The following is an 18,327-nucleotide window of genomic DNA, read 5'->3' on the forward strand; positions in this document are numbered from 1 at the left end:
ATTTATTGGGTATAAAAATGTAACAACGAAATTATTGCATATATCTTTTTTAATTTCTTTAACTTTCGTTTTCAATTTTTGTAAAATATACATAACAATTTTGTATACCTTTTGTGACTTCTTAGATATTCAGTATTTTCAACTGACATTATTTTTATATTCTTGACAGTTACGAATAACATGAAAAGGAAAAAAATGTTCGTAAATGGGTATAAGATTATAAGTTTTGGAGAGTAATTTAGGCTGCATATTGAAATATACCTGTTGATAAAAGATGATTGTTAATGTCATTGACCGCATGCATCGACATATTTTTAGAATAGAGTGATTTATATTAAGCATTTTTCACCCAAGTAGTGCCAATTCAAGGCTTAAAACATGTGCATTTATATGAATGTTGTTGTTGTACTTATGATGGGCAATATTTTAGTTTTGTCTTTAAATATCTTTGCCTTGATATTTCATATTAGGACAATCGTTGGTCTTACCTCGGTAAATGTAGAAGAGAATGGTGGTATCTTCAATTATACATAAAGTAAATAACCACTTCAAGTATTCATATTTAGTTCCTTACAACCATAGACACCATTCTAATAATTTCTATATGTTATAGAGGAACTGCAATTTCAATATAGTGGCATCACCTGTGAAATGGCAAAAAGGCTGATGTCATGTATTGTCATGTACACCTGTATAAATATTTTTCCACATATATTTGTTAAAGTTCATATCCTTTGAAACAGTTGTGAATGAATCTGGACGGTAAAATGTCAGATACTTCCATACCATTCCCTGAATCGTGGTAATACTGTCAATGTTGTGATTTGTTTTTGAATTCCGTACACTTATATTCCATTTTAGATAGGTAGTACTTGTCACCTTGATCGTTACAAATATTTCTGTATGGCTTATGAACACCAAAAAGAGGGACGGTTTGAGAATATATCTTTATGAAAATGCTGTTACATTAACGACACGATAATAATGTAATCTTCTTCTGTAAAAACAGCATGTCACCATTATATTCACTTGTTGGCTATTAAGTTCACTTTGGAATAAGATGAGCTTACCTGGTGGACAAGTTGTATTTATTGCAAATGTTGAAATGATTGGTAATCAATCAGTTTAAATATACATTTTCAAGTGACTATAAGATTTGATATGTGAGCATGGAAATTGATTGTTTGAATGAATATTAATAGACACTGGTCATAACCTTGCTTGATATATATATATATATATATATATATATATATATATATATATATATATATATATATATATATATATACTTTGTAGACAAATGGCAATTTCAAATTAATGTCATGAGTTGCCGATTTTAGAGAGATTGTTATTTGCATACTGGTATTGACAGTCATTAATAGAACACGTGAATTATATTTCTAAAGTATATGTATTTGGGATTTAGTTTTACTAGAAATTAGATGTAGATAGATTTAAAGGTGACTTTGAGGATACATATTCCATTCCAAATATTGTACTAGAAATACATTTTGATGCATGCACTTACTTTTGTATATAAATATCAACTTTCAATTTAAATTGATATTGCTCGTGTGGAATTTGTTTATAATAGGTGTAGTGCTTTTGATATGTATCTGTACATTACAGACACTGTGTGCGCTAAGTGAAAACTCTTTGTAGTTCATGACCCCATGCCATCAACAAGCCATTATGACATTGGACCGATCTTAGACGTTCAAAGGGAAAGACAAAAATGAAGACTATTTGATGTAGCTGAGTCCTAATTCGTTACTGGCTGAGTGCTAGCCTAGTACTAACCCCGCTGAATTTGACATGTTTGGTTACTAATTTGGCAGTGGCCTAGTGCTGGCCTAGTACCAGTCCTGTTGAACTTGACATGACATTTTATTTATTTAGTATTGGTCAAGAGCTAGCCTGCTTGACGTGATCGAGTCCTAATTTGGTAAAGGCCAAGTCAGTCGAGTACTAATCCCACTGACTTTGCATGACTGGGTACTGATTTGTATTGGCCAAGTGCTATCGTAGTACTAGTCCTGCTGAACCTGACAACTGAGAAGTAATCTGTTGATGGCTGAATGCTAGCATAGTGCTATTGCAGTTGACTTTGCCATGACTGAGTCCAAATTTGACAATTGCAGAGTGCTAGCCTAGTACTAATCCCTCTGAAATTGACATGTTTGGTTAATAATTTCTTAATGACATAGTGCTAGGCTAGTACCAGGCCTGTTGAACTTGACTCGACTGGTTATTTGTTTGGTATTGGTCAAGAGCTAGCTAGCCTACTTGACGTGATCGGGTCCTAATTTGGTAATGGATAAGTGCTAGTCGAGTACTAATACTATTGAACTTGGCATGACTGGGTACTGATTTGTATTGGCCAAGTGCTATCGTAGTACTAGTCCTGCTGAACCTGACAACTGAGAAGTACTCTGTTGATAGCTGAATGCTAGCATAGTGATATTGCAGTTGACTTTGCCATGACTGAGTCAAAATTTGACAATTGCTGAGTGCTAGCCTAGTACTAATCCCTCTGAAATTGACATGTTTGGTTACTAATTTGTTAATGGCATAGTGCTAGGCTAGTACCAGTCCTGTTGAACTTGGCATGACTGGTTATTTCTTTGGTATTGGTCAAGAGCTAGCTAGCCTACTTGACGTGATCGGGTCCTAATTTGGTAACGGATAAGTGCTAGTCGAGTACTAATACTATTGAACTTGGCATGACTGGGTACTGATTTGTATTGGCCAACTGCTAGCCTAGTACTAGTCCTGCTGAACCTGACAACTGTGACGTAATATGTTGATGGCTGGATGCTAGCATAGTGCTAGTCCAGTTGACCTTGATAAGATTGAGTCCTATTTTAACAGCGGGTAAGTGCTAGCCTAGCGTTATGCCCTTTGACCTCAATATGACGAATAAAATGCTATGCGTTCACCAGATTGACCTAAATCCTAGCGTCATTCATAGAACAACCCATTTAATTGATGTATTTGTACAATGACAAACGGCGACTAGACTAGTTCACTGTACAGTCATTGTAGTTTTGATGTGAAACGTGTGTTGTTAGGCAGCTCTAACTCTTTGTGGACAGAGAAGGTAACATATGACCCTATCGTTTGATAGGTAGCATCCATTATGTAAACTGGGTATGCCTAGTCTCTAATTGGTATGAAGATCACAGCTACAAAGCAACAGGTGGCTGTTCAACTTAGTTTAATTACTCATTGGCCGATAACATGCACCAGAAAACTGTTGAGTATATATTCTGAATCATTTTCTTTTCAATAGAGCAATCAGATATTATATATTACATCTGTCCTTACCCATAAATAAACATAATAACGATCACACGATCCACATATACTATTACATGTATATATGGGTAAACAATCCATCCAACCTTAGACTACTAACGAAACGATTTTAGATATTAAATGCAGTAAAGTGTAAATGATTTCACCTGTTGACCTGAAAGATTTGTGAGTTGTAGCATGATCTAAATGGCAGTACATAAAACGCTAAAACATTTCTCGTCGTAGGCTCTCCGCTCATCACGCGGCAAAAGTAAGCGAGTGATAACGAGCGCCCCCAACAGCAACATCGTTTAAGCTATTTACTTATGTATTTCATCCCAGGAGAAGAAATTTCTAAATGTTTGTATTGAAATGTCCACCCTTTAAACTGATACTGAAATAGTGCATAATCATACTAATACGATATCCTGGTCAACTTCAAACACACGGAATTTTGTAATGTATTTGTTTCACCATAGCCATTTATCTTCAACGTCAACGGTTTGGCATTATCACTACATCCTGAATATAACCTTCAAAATGGTTTATTCTGTAACTTCAGGGTCTCTCGATCGATAATTATCTTTTTTCATACATGAATTATTTTTAACTCTTTCCAACAATTGAAACATACCGAATCTAATCTAACAACTAGTATAACCCTGGCTTATGCGGTTAAGTGCGGTACATTTCCTCGTATGTATTACTTAAGATTGGCTGAATCGGTTTTTCCTAAGCAGTGCAATCAGATGATACATTTGTCCTTACCCAAATATATTAATTTCTCACAAGTATACGTCACACATGCCATTCATACTAGTAAATGGGTATACAACACAACCCTGATGACGCCGATTTTTTCTATTTATATCGACGCCATTAATTTGCTATGGATATATAAACATGATGCAATGTGATCCTATATTTTTAGTTCACTATATATCATTGTGCATAATGGTATTGCATAGTAATAATACAGTCAGAAGAACTTATAAATCTGGGTAGGAATAATACTACATGACTACCTTAGACACGACACGTTAATAAGCCGACCGAAATTTGGACCACCAGTAAAATAGTTCAACTACATAGTAACTAGATGTCCATACAATAGACATGCTGTTTTCAATGGTTAAGATAACATTATAATACAATATTGCGTGTTGGTATGATATTTTAGAATTTAGTATTCTTTTTATTAGTCAGCAATTCATTTCATATACAAGAAGAACTGAGATGTTGAATTCAGCAAAGTGTAAATGATTTGACCTGTTGACGTAAACGATTTGTTGTAGTATGACTCTATACAATGCCCAGACAAGTAGTGGTCTGAGTACAATGGCAGTGCATACGGCTACAAGTAAGCGAGTGATAACAAGCGCCCCCACCGGCAAATCGTTTAGTCTATTTATCGTTGTATTACATCCCAGTTTCCACATCAGGTTTGCATTGACATTTCCACCCTTTAAACTGATACTGAAATAGTATGGAACTGAAATAGTTTTCAAACACATGGAATGCTTTAATATACAAATTACTTGTTTGACCAAAGCCGTCTTTCTCTAACGACTATGCTTTTATAACATTGGCAGTACTTTCTGAATGTAGCCTTCAAAATGGTACTTCAGGGTCTTTGATATTTATCTTTGTTTTATATATGAACTGTTTTTACGTTTTTCCAACAACTGAAACACGCCGAATATAATCTAGCAATTGGTATAACCCTGGCAAGAAATTTATTTATCGATATAAGTAATTATAATACGAAATACTTATTTAATACCAATGAATTTAATAAACCGTGCAGTCTTGCTTTCAAATCGATCATCATGTTGTATCGCCGTCGATTCCTTCTCAACTCGGTTTTGAACATTTGGAACATCTTGACATGAACAACGGATCGGAGAACGAGAACGAGGTTACTGATCAAACGTCATCACTTCCTTTGCCTGTAAAGTTCTTTCCATTAGGACCTCTACCATTACTCTTGTACTATATGACGCTGTTGGCCATACAAAAGTGAAAGTGAGGCTGGTTTTCTCTTAGCAGAATTTGATGCTTACGAAGCCAAGCAAGAGGAATCATGTTTATCAACCTTACATCACAAGGTTTCTCTCAAGTAAAGATACAAAAATAGACTAGAAAACTGATCATAAATCTAAAGTTGATTTTGTTTATTCCAGATAATGTACTGGAAATGGATGTTGAATAAAACTGTTATTTATGTACATAAATATTCTTATTAGGTTTCAGTTTAAATAGATATTGCTTGCCTGTAATATGCTAAGCAACTTTGCAATGATTTTGAAATGTGTTTGTGTAATACAATGTATACATATGTGGGCATGGGCTGATAGGACCATTGGACTGATCTTGGACATCTAAAATCAAAGACTAGAGCTTGATGTAACTGAGTAGCAATTCAACTTGTCAATGCCAAAGTGTAAGCATAGTATTAATCCCACTGAACTTGACATGACTGGTTACTAATTTTGTATTTGTACAAGTACTGGCGTAGTAGCGGTCCTGTTGAACTGACGTGAGTGAGTCCTAATATAGTAGTGACCGAGTGCTAGCCTTGTACTAGTCCTGTACTAGTCCTGTCGAATAGTTGACCTTGATATGACTGAGTCCTAATTTGACGATGGCTAAGAGCTAGTCTAGCGATGGGCCTGATTGACCTCAATATGACAAATAACATGCTATGTGTTCCCCTGGTTAACCTCACGTCTAGTGTAATGCATAGAACAAACCATTGATGCATTCACTGGCACAACGCCAAACGTCTTCGTCTTGCAGCTAGACTAGTCCACTGTACAGTCAGTGTTGTAAGTGTAGTTTTGATGTGACATGTTTGTCGCCAGACAGCTCTGTAACTTGTGGACAAAGAATGTAACCTTTGACCTGAGTACTTGATGTGTCCTTAAATAGCCTTTACCTGGTGTGCTTAACTCGGTAGCATCCACTATGTAAACGGGTATGACATAGTCTCTAATTTGTGAGGAGATCTCTGCTACAAATCCACAGGTGGTTATTCAACTTATTGTAATTCATTGGCCGATAACATGCATCAGAAAACTGTTGTATCTCTTCAAGTAAGTATTACTTAAGACTGACTGTACTGTGTGTTTCTAAGCAGACAATCAGATATTAAATCTGTCCTTACCCAAACGCGCAATTAGTTTCCAATAAGCATGCATCACACGTTCCACTCATACTTGTATGCAATACTGTCAACACCTTCTACAACCCTGGCTTGGTCTATGAATACCACCAAATTTCCTTTCGCGGTGTTTCAGTTTATTCAACAATACAAACGCATTGAGATGGTGTCTCACATTTTCCTGTAGACCCTTCATTTTTATTTCACAATATTTTGACACACATAATAAAGGGTACATGTTGAAAATAAAGTGAGAACAAATATGGTTTAAAATCACTCTATAAATACCCAAAATACAGATGTGGCCAATTTCGGGTATGATCCTTAATTACATCAAAGTAAAAAATAATTGACTTAAAAAAGAAATATAGAAAAGTTCAGGCCAGTTTTATACAATTTGACGATTAATATTAAACATTAAGACAGGTTCTACGTTGTATTTCCTTCTTTCTTTAACGTTTCATTTTTATGGAAATTTGGAACTTAGCGTAGTGATGCTAGTAAATCCTTCCAAGTATTGTACACAAAGAATAGAATGATGCAATTCTATGTAATAGCTATATGATGAATACTTACTAATCCAAACAAATAAACAGGCCAAAATAATTGCCCACTTTGCTCTCTTTTTAATTTTTTAAATTTTGTATGAGTGTTTCCACTACAAATGTATTATAATTATCGACTACTCATGACAGCTCCTGTGACTGACCCACAGGTACACTTCTCTTTTTGTCACACCCCATAGCACGTGACTGACTTCCTTTCAAATGTTAATGTAACACAGACCGCCATCGCCATTCCTCCTTCACAGTACAAGTGGTCATTATTGCTCATGATCTAGTACGGATTTGACTGTCTTGAAATATTGAAATGGCGTATAAAATCCACCCATTACGTAAACTTTACAACGAGCTCAATAACGAACTAAGCGAACGTGAGCATGAGGAACTTAAAAACCTTGTACGTGGTCAACAAATTACGGTATGGGACATGTCGTCATTGACCAAACCAGTGGACGTCTTTATCAAATTGGAGGAAGATGGTTATATTAAGGAAGACAATTTAGACTTGCTAAAGGCGTTATTGAAAGAAATTCGCAGACCCCCACTTGTACAAAAAGTCGAAGACTTCGAGAAAGAACGGGAAAATCGTCAGGATGACGTTTGCCACAAGTTATCTGAAACAAGTAAGTTAACGTGTACATATGACTATATAAATAATTCTGTGTTTGGTAGACATTGGGACCTGTTTTATGTTTTGACATATACAGTAACTCTCCACCTGACGACGACTTCAAACATGAAATTCGACCAGAACACCTCAAAGTCCTACTCATAGTGCTTCATTTGATATACATAGTTTGTAGGTTTATTCGTCTTCTTCTTCCATTATAAGGATCAACTTCATGAATGAAGGCTCAGACCCTGGAATTATGACGTATGCCTGGCGTGTGCAATTAAATGAACAATAAATACAAATACATAAAAACAGCTAAACGTTAGTGGCACTGATGGCATTTTTACTCGTTAATATTGACTAAAAAAGGTATTTTCATGACTAGCTGTAATTAGAATATATTGCGATGGCCTGGCTATGAGAAGGGCTGAGAAGTTTAACACAATTCGGATTCTGACTCCTTCCCTCGTTCAGTTATGCCACAAACACATAAAAACCGGGAGTCGAGGAATGGAATAAATGTGGTCTCTAATTTTTTTTAATATACCAACATGTTACGACTGTATATGCTGATTCTATATTATCTAGTTGCAATATACAATGTAAATAACTTGAAGTGTAGTAACGCCTGAGGTAAGATTTCACATCAAATAAATCTGATTTAAGAAATTACTAATTCTCACAACTTGCTTTGTATACCAGCTGGAACAGCGATGGGATAGTTTTATTAACCAACAATTAACCCACGAATGTACGTCTTGTCGTTATATTTGATAAAGAAACACAGAAGTATTAGGGCCATGTAGTGAGATGGCACTGAATGACTGATCACCTTGCAATGTAGCCTCGGTTGAATAATTCCGTTTAGAATGTTATGTATTTACGATAATTCAACCACGATTACAACAGTAACACTAGCTTACTTGTAGACCTGAAAGACTAAATTAAATGCTAATACACTATTTCAGCATTTTTTGCTCGTCCTCAAGGGTAGCTACAATAACTTAGTGGCATCAATCCTTCAAGTGTACAGTTAGGCTACAGGAAAATTCGAGATTATCTCTGATTTCGTCCTTCCTAAACTCACTTCGCTGAATTATTATTAGTTTACATGAGCTTGGACAAAGTAACAGTAACCATGATTAGAGTAAATGTCTATGTAAGTTGTGATTGTATGATTATTATGATTGCATTGTATATCGGAACTCTTTACATGTATGACGATGAGAACGATCATTCGCGGTATATACAGTTTACACCTGATGAATATCATGCTATCGCTTTGGAACTAAACATATCTTTGAATATAAAAGAAAAGCAAAAAAATCATGAAATATCAAACTATTATATACTTTGTGCATATTGTACTAACGCAAAGCGTTTCTCATGTTTGGTTGTCTTAAATTGCTCATCATCGCTCTAAAACCTGAAACGTCTTTACGGCACCGTCCGTATTATTCTCCATTGCGTCAACAGAAAAATATAAATACACTTTTGCGAGAATGAGATTCATCCATCTCTCTCTCTCTCTCTCTCTCTCTCTCTCTCTCTCTCTCTCTCTCTCTCTCTCTCTCTCTCTCTCTCTCTCTCTCTCTCTCTCTCTCTCTCTCTCTCTCTCTCTCTCTCTCTCTCTCTCTCTCTCTCTCTCTCTCTCTCTCAAATTTCAGACGATGATGTCCCTATTCGTCCTACAAAGAAAATGGGATTGGTATCGCCTGGAGAACCGTCAACAACGACGCCTGTAGCATGTCATCGGCAAAAAGTCTGTCGATATACTAGGTAAATATGATGTCGTTATTATCAATATAATGTTAATATGTATGTTGAGTTACATATGATATTCACGTGTCCCTGATGAAGGGAATCATTTCTTTCACTGCTTCTGGATGAAAGAATAGTAAGTATCAGAAATATCTCAGCTAATTGGATCTGTGATGAACCCATAGTAAAATTAGATTGTCATTTATGTGTATGTACATGTACATTAATATACTAAATTCAGTCGTGATATCTTTTGTCACTGTGTCAGTGAGAAGAAATATGAATTTTAAGTGTCTTACATTCTTTTTTCTCATTATCTGTAAGGCAAAAAAAGAAGAAGAATTGTTTGTCTAAAATGGTGCGACGACGCGATTTTTGTTAATTCTCAAAAAACCTGTCAGTCAGTTTACTATATATGGCCGTTACTATTCCTTTATATGATACTTTGGCGCAAGTGTGTGTGTGTGGGGGGGGGGATGTCATTTGTCACTGACTACCCCACAAATCTGGTATGTCATTGACTATCCCACGCATCTAGTATGTCACTGACTACCCCACGCATCTAGTATGTCACTGACTACCCCACGCATCTGTTTGTCAAGATTGGCTCTGCAAGTTGTCTTCACTGAAGTAGGGTTGGTTATTTTTGTGCTTCCCCACGGATCTGCAGATTTTATGACTACAAAAAAGACCGACGCGGGCATTGCACGTAAAGTGATGCGCTTGCTGACCATAACAATCATATTAATTTCTTTCTTTTTCTGGCCTAATATGAGAACTTTTTTTGATAACAAATCAAAGTTAGATACATTGATGTACATATAAATAAATGACAAACTCTGGCTATGCAAGGTATGGAATTTATTGTTTGATTAATGACTGTTATTGACATTCATCTTACATCAAATTAAAACATGTTCGAACTAATGTACACACCTGTATGCGATTCTTGAGATTTAAACTTGTCAGCGAGAAAAAATATCAAACCATAAGTTCGTCACACCTTCAAGATCTATTTATCAAAATAGAACTACCATCAACAGAAATACTAATCCTTTAAAACCACACAGACACACAACTATTTTGACTGAGTGGTTTAGGATGAGGTGATGAGTCTGTGATTCCGAAGCAATGTTATGATTACCATAACTACAGTACTGTGCGCACATGGAAGCTCAGATAAAGAGTTTCATAACCCTCCTTTCGGGAGAAGAGCCCTCAGCTGGGAAATAGGGCAACTGAATGAAAACCTGTGATATCTATAATTTTAATTTTAAATTGTGTGTTTACGATATATCCATAATTCCTACGTCGGATATACCTATCTGAGCGTTTCATAACAATAGAAAACAGACATTTTGTAAAGGAAATCTAAATACTTTAGTGGATTGATGTAAATCCAGTTGTATTAAATATATTACGTATAATGCAGTACCGTTAGATATCACTTTTTGAAACATAATGAATTTCCACGTCACAGATATGGTAGTCCAAATATATGCGATGCTTCTAATTGAAAATAGAATAAAGTCATGTGATTTTACCAATAGCAGTGCTCTATACAGGTGTATTGAAAATTAATATACGTGGTTATAAACAAGACATATTACGGCTCAAAGGATCAACGTTTGAATGAAAGAGTGAAAACTATGGGGATACAAGTTCGCTTCACAAATGTTTTAGTATGTAGTACATTCAACTGGGTCAACAATATCGTAAACTGAATGGAATATTTAAAAAAAAAAAAGACAACGTAAGTGACGTGTTCACATGTAAACATAGCAAATTGTGTGATTTATTGCAGATCTTGGTGTGATGGAAGCTGCTAACATATGTGAAAAGGAACTACGACAATATTATGAGAATCACTATGCTGAAATCTATCCCCTGCCTTTCTGTGAGGACACGTTGAAACTAGACGATATATATACATCTCTGACCTTAGAAATGGAATCAGGTAAACAGCACTTTGAGAGAGAAGAACTTTTTGCAGAAAATAACGACAGTAAAAATCCGACAAGAATACTGGTAGAGGGTGATCCTGGATACGGAAAGTCTACGTTTTGTAAGAAATTAGCATATGATTGGTCAAGAGGAAAATGTGACTTTCTAAAACAATTTAAATTACTTTTTTGCATAGAATTGAAATCTGTAGAATCATCTCTTTGGGATTCGCTCGTTGATACAATAGGCCTCCTTCCAACAGATACTAAAGTTAATAGGGATAATTTGTTACAGTACATCCAAGGAAATGAAGAGAAAGTGTGTTTTTTGTTTGATGGATGGGATGAAAAGTCAGAAAGAGTGCAATCAGAAATATATGAAATAATACAGGATAGAATGTTACGTAATTGTAAAGTTGTAGTAACATCTCGTAAAATACGAGATAATGTGCAAACCACACAAAATGTTCCAAAAACGAAGCGTAATATGCACTTCAACAGAACACTTGCCATAAACGGGTTTACTGAGAGTGCATTGATACAATATGTGAAGAGGCACTTTAGGTGTATTGATAAACATCACAAGGCAAATGAACTCCTTGATGGAATTGATAAGTCAAGTAACAAAGAAGAATTGTTGAGTCTGTTGACGTGTCCACTAAATGCGTTTCTTGTTTGTATTACTTTTATGTCGACCGATTCTGACATAACAAGCAAGATCACAACTTTATATGATCAAATAACCAAACTAATCATTAACAGGTATTGTGAGAAATATGACAAGAATGACCAAAAATCCAGAGATAATATTGACAGACAGTTCATGTTTCTTGGGGAATTATCTGCAAGAGCTTTAATTGAAAACGTTGCCAAGTTTGACGATAACGATTTGAAATTGAAAGACAATGAAGACATAGAGAAGATGGGATTTCTTTCACGATATGCTCGTGTTAAATTTTCCACTGAACCTGCAGGGTATATCATTAATCACAAATCATTTCAGGAATTCCTAGCGGCAAAATACATCGCGTCTTTGTGTCATACAAATTTGGATGAGTTTAAATTCAAAATCAAAAAAGTGTATTGGATGGCTGATTGGGAGCGTGGACCAGTTTTAAGATTTATTGCCGGATTATTGAACGAGGATACCAGTATTCTGTTCGACTATTTGAAAGATGCCAGATTTGGAGATCTACTGCCATGCCTTGTCGAAACAGGTTACACAGAGGTTCTAGTAAAGTCATTCATTAATGCATTGTGTAAGGACAGTGTTTACATATTTCTAAGCGCACTGTCGCCTCAAGAAATCAACATCAGCCAACAAGTCTTTGCGCGCCAAGAATTCATGCCAGAGAAGATTACCATATTCATGAAAGATTTGTCAAATATGCACAAGCTTGAAATATACATGCCACTGTTACGTGATCTAGCTGTGAAAACGACGTCCAAAATTCAATTATGGTTCAACTTCACCTCAAATGTAATGGATTCTGCCATCTCAAAAACAAAGCAGTCACCACCGTTGAAGTCCGAACATTACTGCAAAGGTCATGAATCAGCAGTTGAACCTGTAAACAGTGACAACAAAGATTGTGATGTTGAGGGAATGAAGTCATTTACGTCAGAAGACTTCAAGTCAATATTATCAAGAATTCAGCAGGCTGGAATAGAACGTGTATTGAAAGGAATTGATATTACATGTACTTCAGTTACATTTGATGAATTTCCACGTATCCTTGATTGTCTTGATAGCAATGACTGGTTGGAGAGTCTGACGCTAAGAAGTCCTAGCCAATCATCTGATGATGAGATATCTTCAGCACTGAATAATAGACTTAAGACTTATTCAGAAGTATGGAAAATAAGACGTAGTGAAGACCAGTGGCAGTTTACAGAGTTGACGTTGAGCGTTGGATATCTAGAAGATACAATTGAGTATAAAAGTTACAGTCCATTACAATCCCGTGACAGTGCGATGTTGTATAACATCTCAGTAGAAGCTTACAATAAGCCGAACTTAATCAATGATGTATCAGAGTGTCTTCAATCTTACGGTGAAAAGATTAGTAAAATCACTCTCTCTAATTGTCAACTGACCCAGAATGACTATGTGAAACTATGCACAAAGATGTCAAACTGTTCGAAACTTAGATCATTGGGATTAAATGGTCCAATGGGAGAAGAAGAGCTGAATGTAGATGACTTTCTCAACCTTGTTGAAAGTGTAACTAAGTTACCAAGTTTAAACGACCTGTCCCTTGGTGATTGGAGGTTCCCTGATCACTCCGGTAGATGGAAAGATGCCTGGGTAAAGTTCTTCAGTGATGTCAGGGTACTCTTCTTCAGCCTTGATAATTGTCTACCTTCTAATCGTCCCACATCAAGTAGACTGACACATCCCCTCATCGACGGTCTATGCCAAACGATATCAATGTCTAGGAGCAACCCAAGTGACTCTGATATCAGTGGTAAAAGTGTCTCTCATACCGATGGCCTAAGGAAGTCTGGTGATGAGCTGAGTGTACCTGGTACAAATGACCCAGGAAACGCTGATACCGATGGTCAAAAGAAACGTTTTCTTCGTTGTCTGTACAGGTTAGTACATCTTTCACGAAACAAACTGACCGTAGGTGATGTATTGAAATTGCAGAAAGCTGGATTGCTTGATGACAACAGTAAACATACCGTGACATTGGACAGTTGTACAGTTAACGAAGAAAGTGCAAACATCTTGAAACACCACAAGTGCCATACTACCCTGAAAATAGAAAACTAATAACAGTATCTCAATACAAGTTGGACTGGCAAGAGAAATAAGCCTATTCTCCGTACGTTAGAAATTATATCATTGACTTGCCAATAACCCAGGGCGATGAACACTGTTACACAATATTTTGATGAATTTGTACTGAACACCCTGCAGGATTTAAAACCCACCCTGGCTATCATAGTGATATGTAATTAAATGAACACAATACGCAAACAAATCAAACCACCTCAATACACAAGTTTAACAGATGAGATACCCAATGCATACTATACAAATTACCCAATGCTGGCATTAATAAAGTTTGAATTTGATATTCCTATATGTACAAGTCCATAATAATGAAGCAATGTTACGGTACTTCTTATAGACAAAATATCAATATTGCATTAGGAAAGCAAAGGACATGAATAATTTACCAGGTTACTCGCTTGAGCAAACAAAAGAGACACAAAGACTCTAGTTACAATAAACACATATTTCTCACGATACCTTTTACTTTAATGGTTTAAATTCCCCACATATGTGCAATGATTTCCCGATACAATTTCTACTCGTCAGTTTTCCTTTGTTTTGTCGAGTATATTTAAACACTACTCTAGCATTGTGTGTGAACTGCAAGATTACGTACATAGTTAATCAAAGTATTGTATACATTACACTAAATGGCTGGCGAGGAGCTAGCACTGTCAATAGCTTTATTATTACAAAGGATGCGTGCACTGTGTGAAATATTGAGTCGTGCATGTAAGGATGATGAATTTAAGGCTACATGAAATGTATATCTCCATACCTTCGGTGGGAATTATGTTTTATAGCGCACGTTTTTTTCATTTCCTGATTTGTAACAATATACATTGTATGTAGTTCAAGCCCGAAAGTTTTGTTCTCAAGAATGAAAGACTTATTTTCCGTTATTTTGCTGGAAAATAAAAACGCAAAAATCAGTAAAAGTGCTTCCAGTCTGGTAATTAGTAAAATTAGTCTTTGAGAACCAGCTGAAGACTGTAAAGTCATACAATTTTCAAGTAGGATAAATATCTAGGTTTATAGTATATTACTTTTAATGGGTGTAACAGCAAAATTACTACATGTTGTATCTTTATTTATATCTTTGGTTTTTCTGTTTTCATATTTGTATTTACTTCACAATTTTGTATACTTTTGTGACTTTTTTGATATAGTTTTCAGTATTTTCAACTGACATTGTAAATGATTTTGTATTTCCATTTCATATAACAAAATTATTGTTAGTCTTACCTTGAAATATGTAGAATTGAATAGTGATGGTAGATGTGAATGAATCTAGTTGGTAAAGTCACTCCACATCTTTTTTTATTTGAGCCCATTATAGTTAAAAGAATTTCTTTAAAATAAATGATTCTATGTTTTTTATCTGATCTGAATGTTTGCTTTTATTGAATTGTTTGATATGAGTGGAGTTATACATGGCTGTATAGCAACATTTGTATGTGTTTTAAATGGTAGATTTAGGGATGACATATGCAAATTGCACACACTGACTTTGATAACCCACACACATAGATCTGTATACACAGTCACATACATACACATTTGCATACAGACACACACCATGCCAATAAAAATTCGGACACAAACACATATATACATGTGCATACATACATACATACATACATACATACATACATACATACATACATACGTACATACGTGCATACATACATACATACATACATACATACATACGTACGTACATACATACGTGCGTACGTACGTACGTATGTACGTACATACGTACATACATACATACATACATACATACATACATACACACACACATACATACATACATACATACATACATACATACATACATACATACATACATACATATGGTACAAACGGTACACACATATATACATTCACAGATATATATACGCACACACTGTTATGCACACTCAGGTATACAAATTGGATCTCATTGTAGACACAAATTGATAATGCTGTCTCTAAATGATGAGAAATTTGCCACTGATTCTGAGATGTATCATATGTATCATACAGAATATACAAGTGTTACAAATCTCTGCAGGGTATGGTGTGGAAAGCGCAAGAGAAATGTGTTGTGATCCAAGTCTATCCAAAGTAGGGTGGGGGTGATAGGTGCGTGCATGTGTGTGTGTGTGTGTGTGTGTGTGTGCGTGTGCATGAATGTGCTCTTTGCATATGGGGAGGGGTTGGCTGGTTGTAATTGTACATCACACAATGTCCATGTAAGATTAAATACTGGTAACAGTCCATTTATCAAATCATACTGTCCTCACTCATTTTTAATCTTTCATTCTCACGATTCACAAACTTTCATTTTTATGGTACAATTTAGTCTCCTCGATTAAAGAAACGAGTCAACAGTCATGTTTAAAAACAAATTTCTGTATTGACGTATTCATAATTCACACAAACTTAATCTCAGAGTAACTGAAAGACAGTACATATTTTCTGTAACTTAAAGTTCATTAGAAACAAATTCATTAAATCATAGTAAACTGGTGTGCTATCTCTGACTCAACTATCTGTTTTATCACATCACCATGTTTGCTTTGGCTTGTGGCTTGACTCTCAGTTGTACATGTATAGAAACAATGCTATAATGAAAAGAAAACACCTAGAGGATGATTTATAAGGCTAACTTCTTGTGGTCAGTCATTGGATGTAAGAGATGCAGAGACTTAAAAGATTTGTGGGTATACTCCAAGAATAGTGTCCATTCTTTGCGTATGATACAAATCAGGCATGTGCTAAGGAGTCAACTGTCATTCATATACCTAGCATAACATTAACCCTGACTCCCTAGCTTGAATAAAAATGTGTTTGATTTTAGGACATATAGTGCCAATGTTGCACATGTTTCATTCATGAAAACTAAATTATCATTTAAGGGTCTGTAACTTTATGGTCTTTGGAGCTAAATTTTAATTAAAGGGACACAGTCTGTAACTTTATGGTCTTTGGAGCTAAATTTTAATTAAAGGGACACAGTCTGTAACTTTATGGTCTTTGGAGCTAAATTTTAATTAAAGGGACACAGTCTGTAACTTTATGGTCTTTGGAGCTAAATTTTAATTAAAGGGACACAGTCTGTAACTTTGTGGTCTTCTGTGCTGACTTTTAATTATTAAAGGGACACAGTCTGTAACTTTATGGTCTTTGGTGCTAAATTTTGATTAAAGGGACATAGTCTGTAACTTTGTGGTTCTTAGTGGTTACCTGTATATCAAACTGAAAAATTATTAATTAAACCATTCGAATAACTAATACATGCTAAACTGTGTCCAGTAGCTGGCAGAATTCTCAACAGGTTTTTTAGTTTGTATCATTTATGTCAAATATAGTGTGAGTTTTTGCATGGCAGTTACAGAGTGTGTCCCTTTAACAGCAAAATAAAGATACCACATTGCAAATAAACAGATGGATAGGCAGGCTGTCAAAATCTCAACCTGTTATAATACACATATGAAGTGATACAGTAGCTGGCATCTTACTGCACTGCAGACACCAAAAAAAAAAATAATTTGAATCTCAAAAAAGATCATTTTGGCAATCTGTCTAGATGATATTACATTGAAAAGAGTTCCATTTAACTGCAGACAATAGTTGTAATCTTCAATAACTGATTGCAAAACTACAACTAAAACTAATAAAAAAAAAATTTGTTTGTGACAACAACCTGAAATCAAACTGAGAAGTTAAATACAAACTTACAAAAATAATACATTAAAATAACAATTAAAATCAATTTAAAAAAATAATTGTGAAATAATTACACATACTAAAATAAAAAATGTAAAATAAGGCAGAATAGTTGGGATACAAACTATGTTATCTTTTACTTGCATTTTGACTGAAAGTGGTATCTATCAAGCATGCTTAATTTAAGTCTGTTCAAAAACTAATGGAAAGACTTGTGTCCCTTGCAGCACACACTATACGGCTTGAAATATACAAAATGTATGGTACATGAGGGCCTTTCATTGATTCTATTGCCCTCCCATCTACAAAGATACATCCAAGAATGAACAAGCCAACAATGATGCCAAGGACTAAATACAGAATGATATCGACTGTTGATATTGATTTCAGACACAAATGTATACACAGCTATGCGAGATGTGTTGTACATAATATACACACAATGGATGATAGTCCTGGTAAGTTTAGAGAATGAAAATCTGTTC

The 18,327-nt window shown here is 35.3% G+C and overlaps 1 protein-coding gene across 2 annotated transcripts; it reads left to right on the forward strand.

Moving 5' to 3' along the window:
- The first annotated feature begins 7,266 nt into the window (after window positions 1–7,266).
- Window positions 7,267–15,260, forward strand: LOC144447399 (uncharacterized). Of its 2 annotated transcripts, none has more exons than XM_078137410.1 (3): window positions 7,267–7,649; window positions 9,307–9,418; window positions 11,205–15,260. In XM_078137410.1, exon 3 carries the CDS (start codon window positions 11,216–11,218, stop codon window positions 14,117–14,119), a length of 2,904 nt encoding a protein of 967 aa, XP_077993536.1. In that variant the 5' UTR covers window positions 7,267–7,649; window positions 9,307–9,418; window positions 11,205–11,215; the 3' UTR covers window positions 14,120–15,260. The 2 variants fall into 2 exon arrangements, with proteins under 2 accessions (XP_077993536.1, XP_077993537.1); XM_078137411.1 differs by lacking the exon at window positions 7,267–7,649 and adding an exon at window positions 8,147–8,272.
- Window positions 15,261–18,327: the final 3,067 nt, after the last annotated feature.

Source organism: Glandiceps talaboti, chromosome 16 (assembly GCF_964340395.1).
Source record: "Glandiceps talaboti chromosome 16, keGlaTala1.1, whole genome shotgun sequence".
In the NCBI taxonomy this organism is placed as follows: Eukaryota; Metazoa; Hemichordata; class Enteropneusta; family Spengelidae; genus Glandiceps; species Glandiceps talaboti.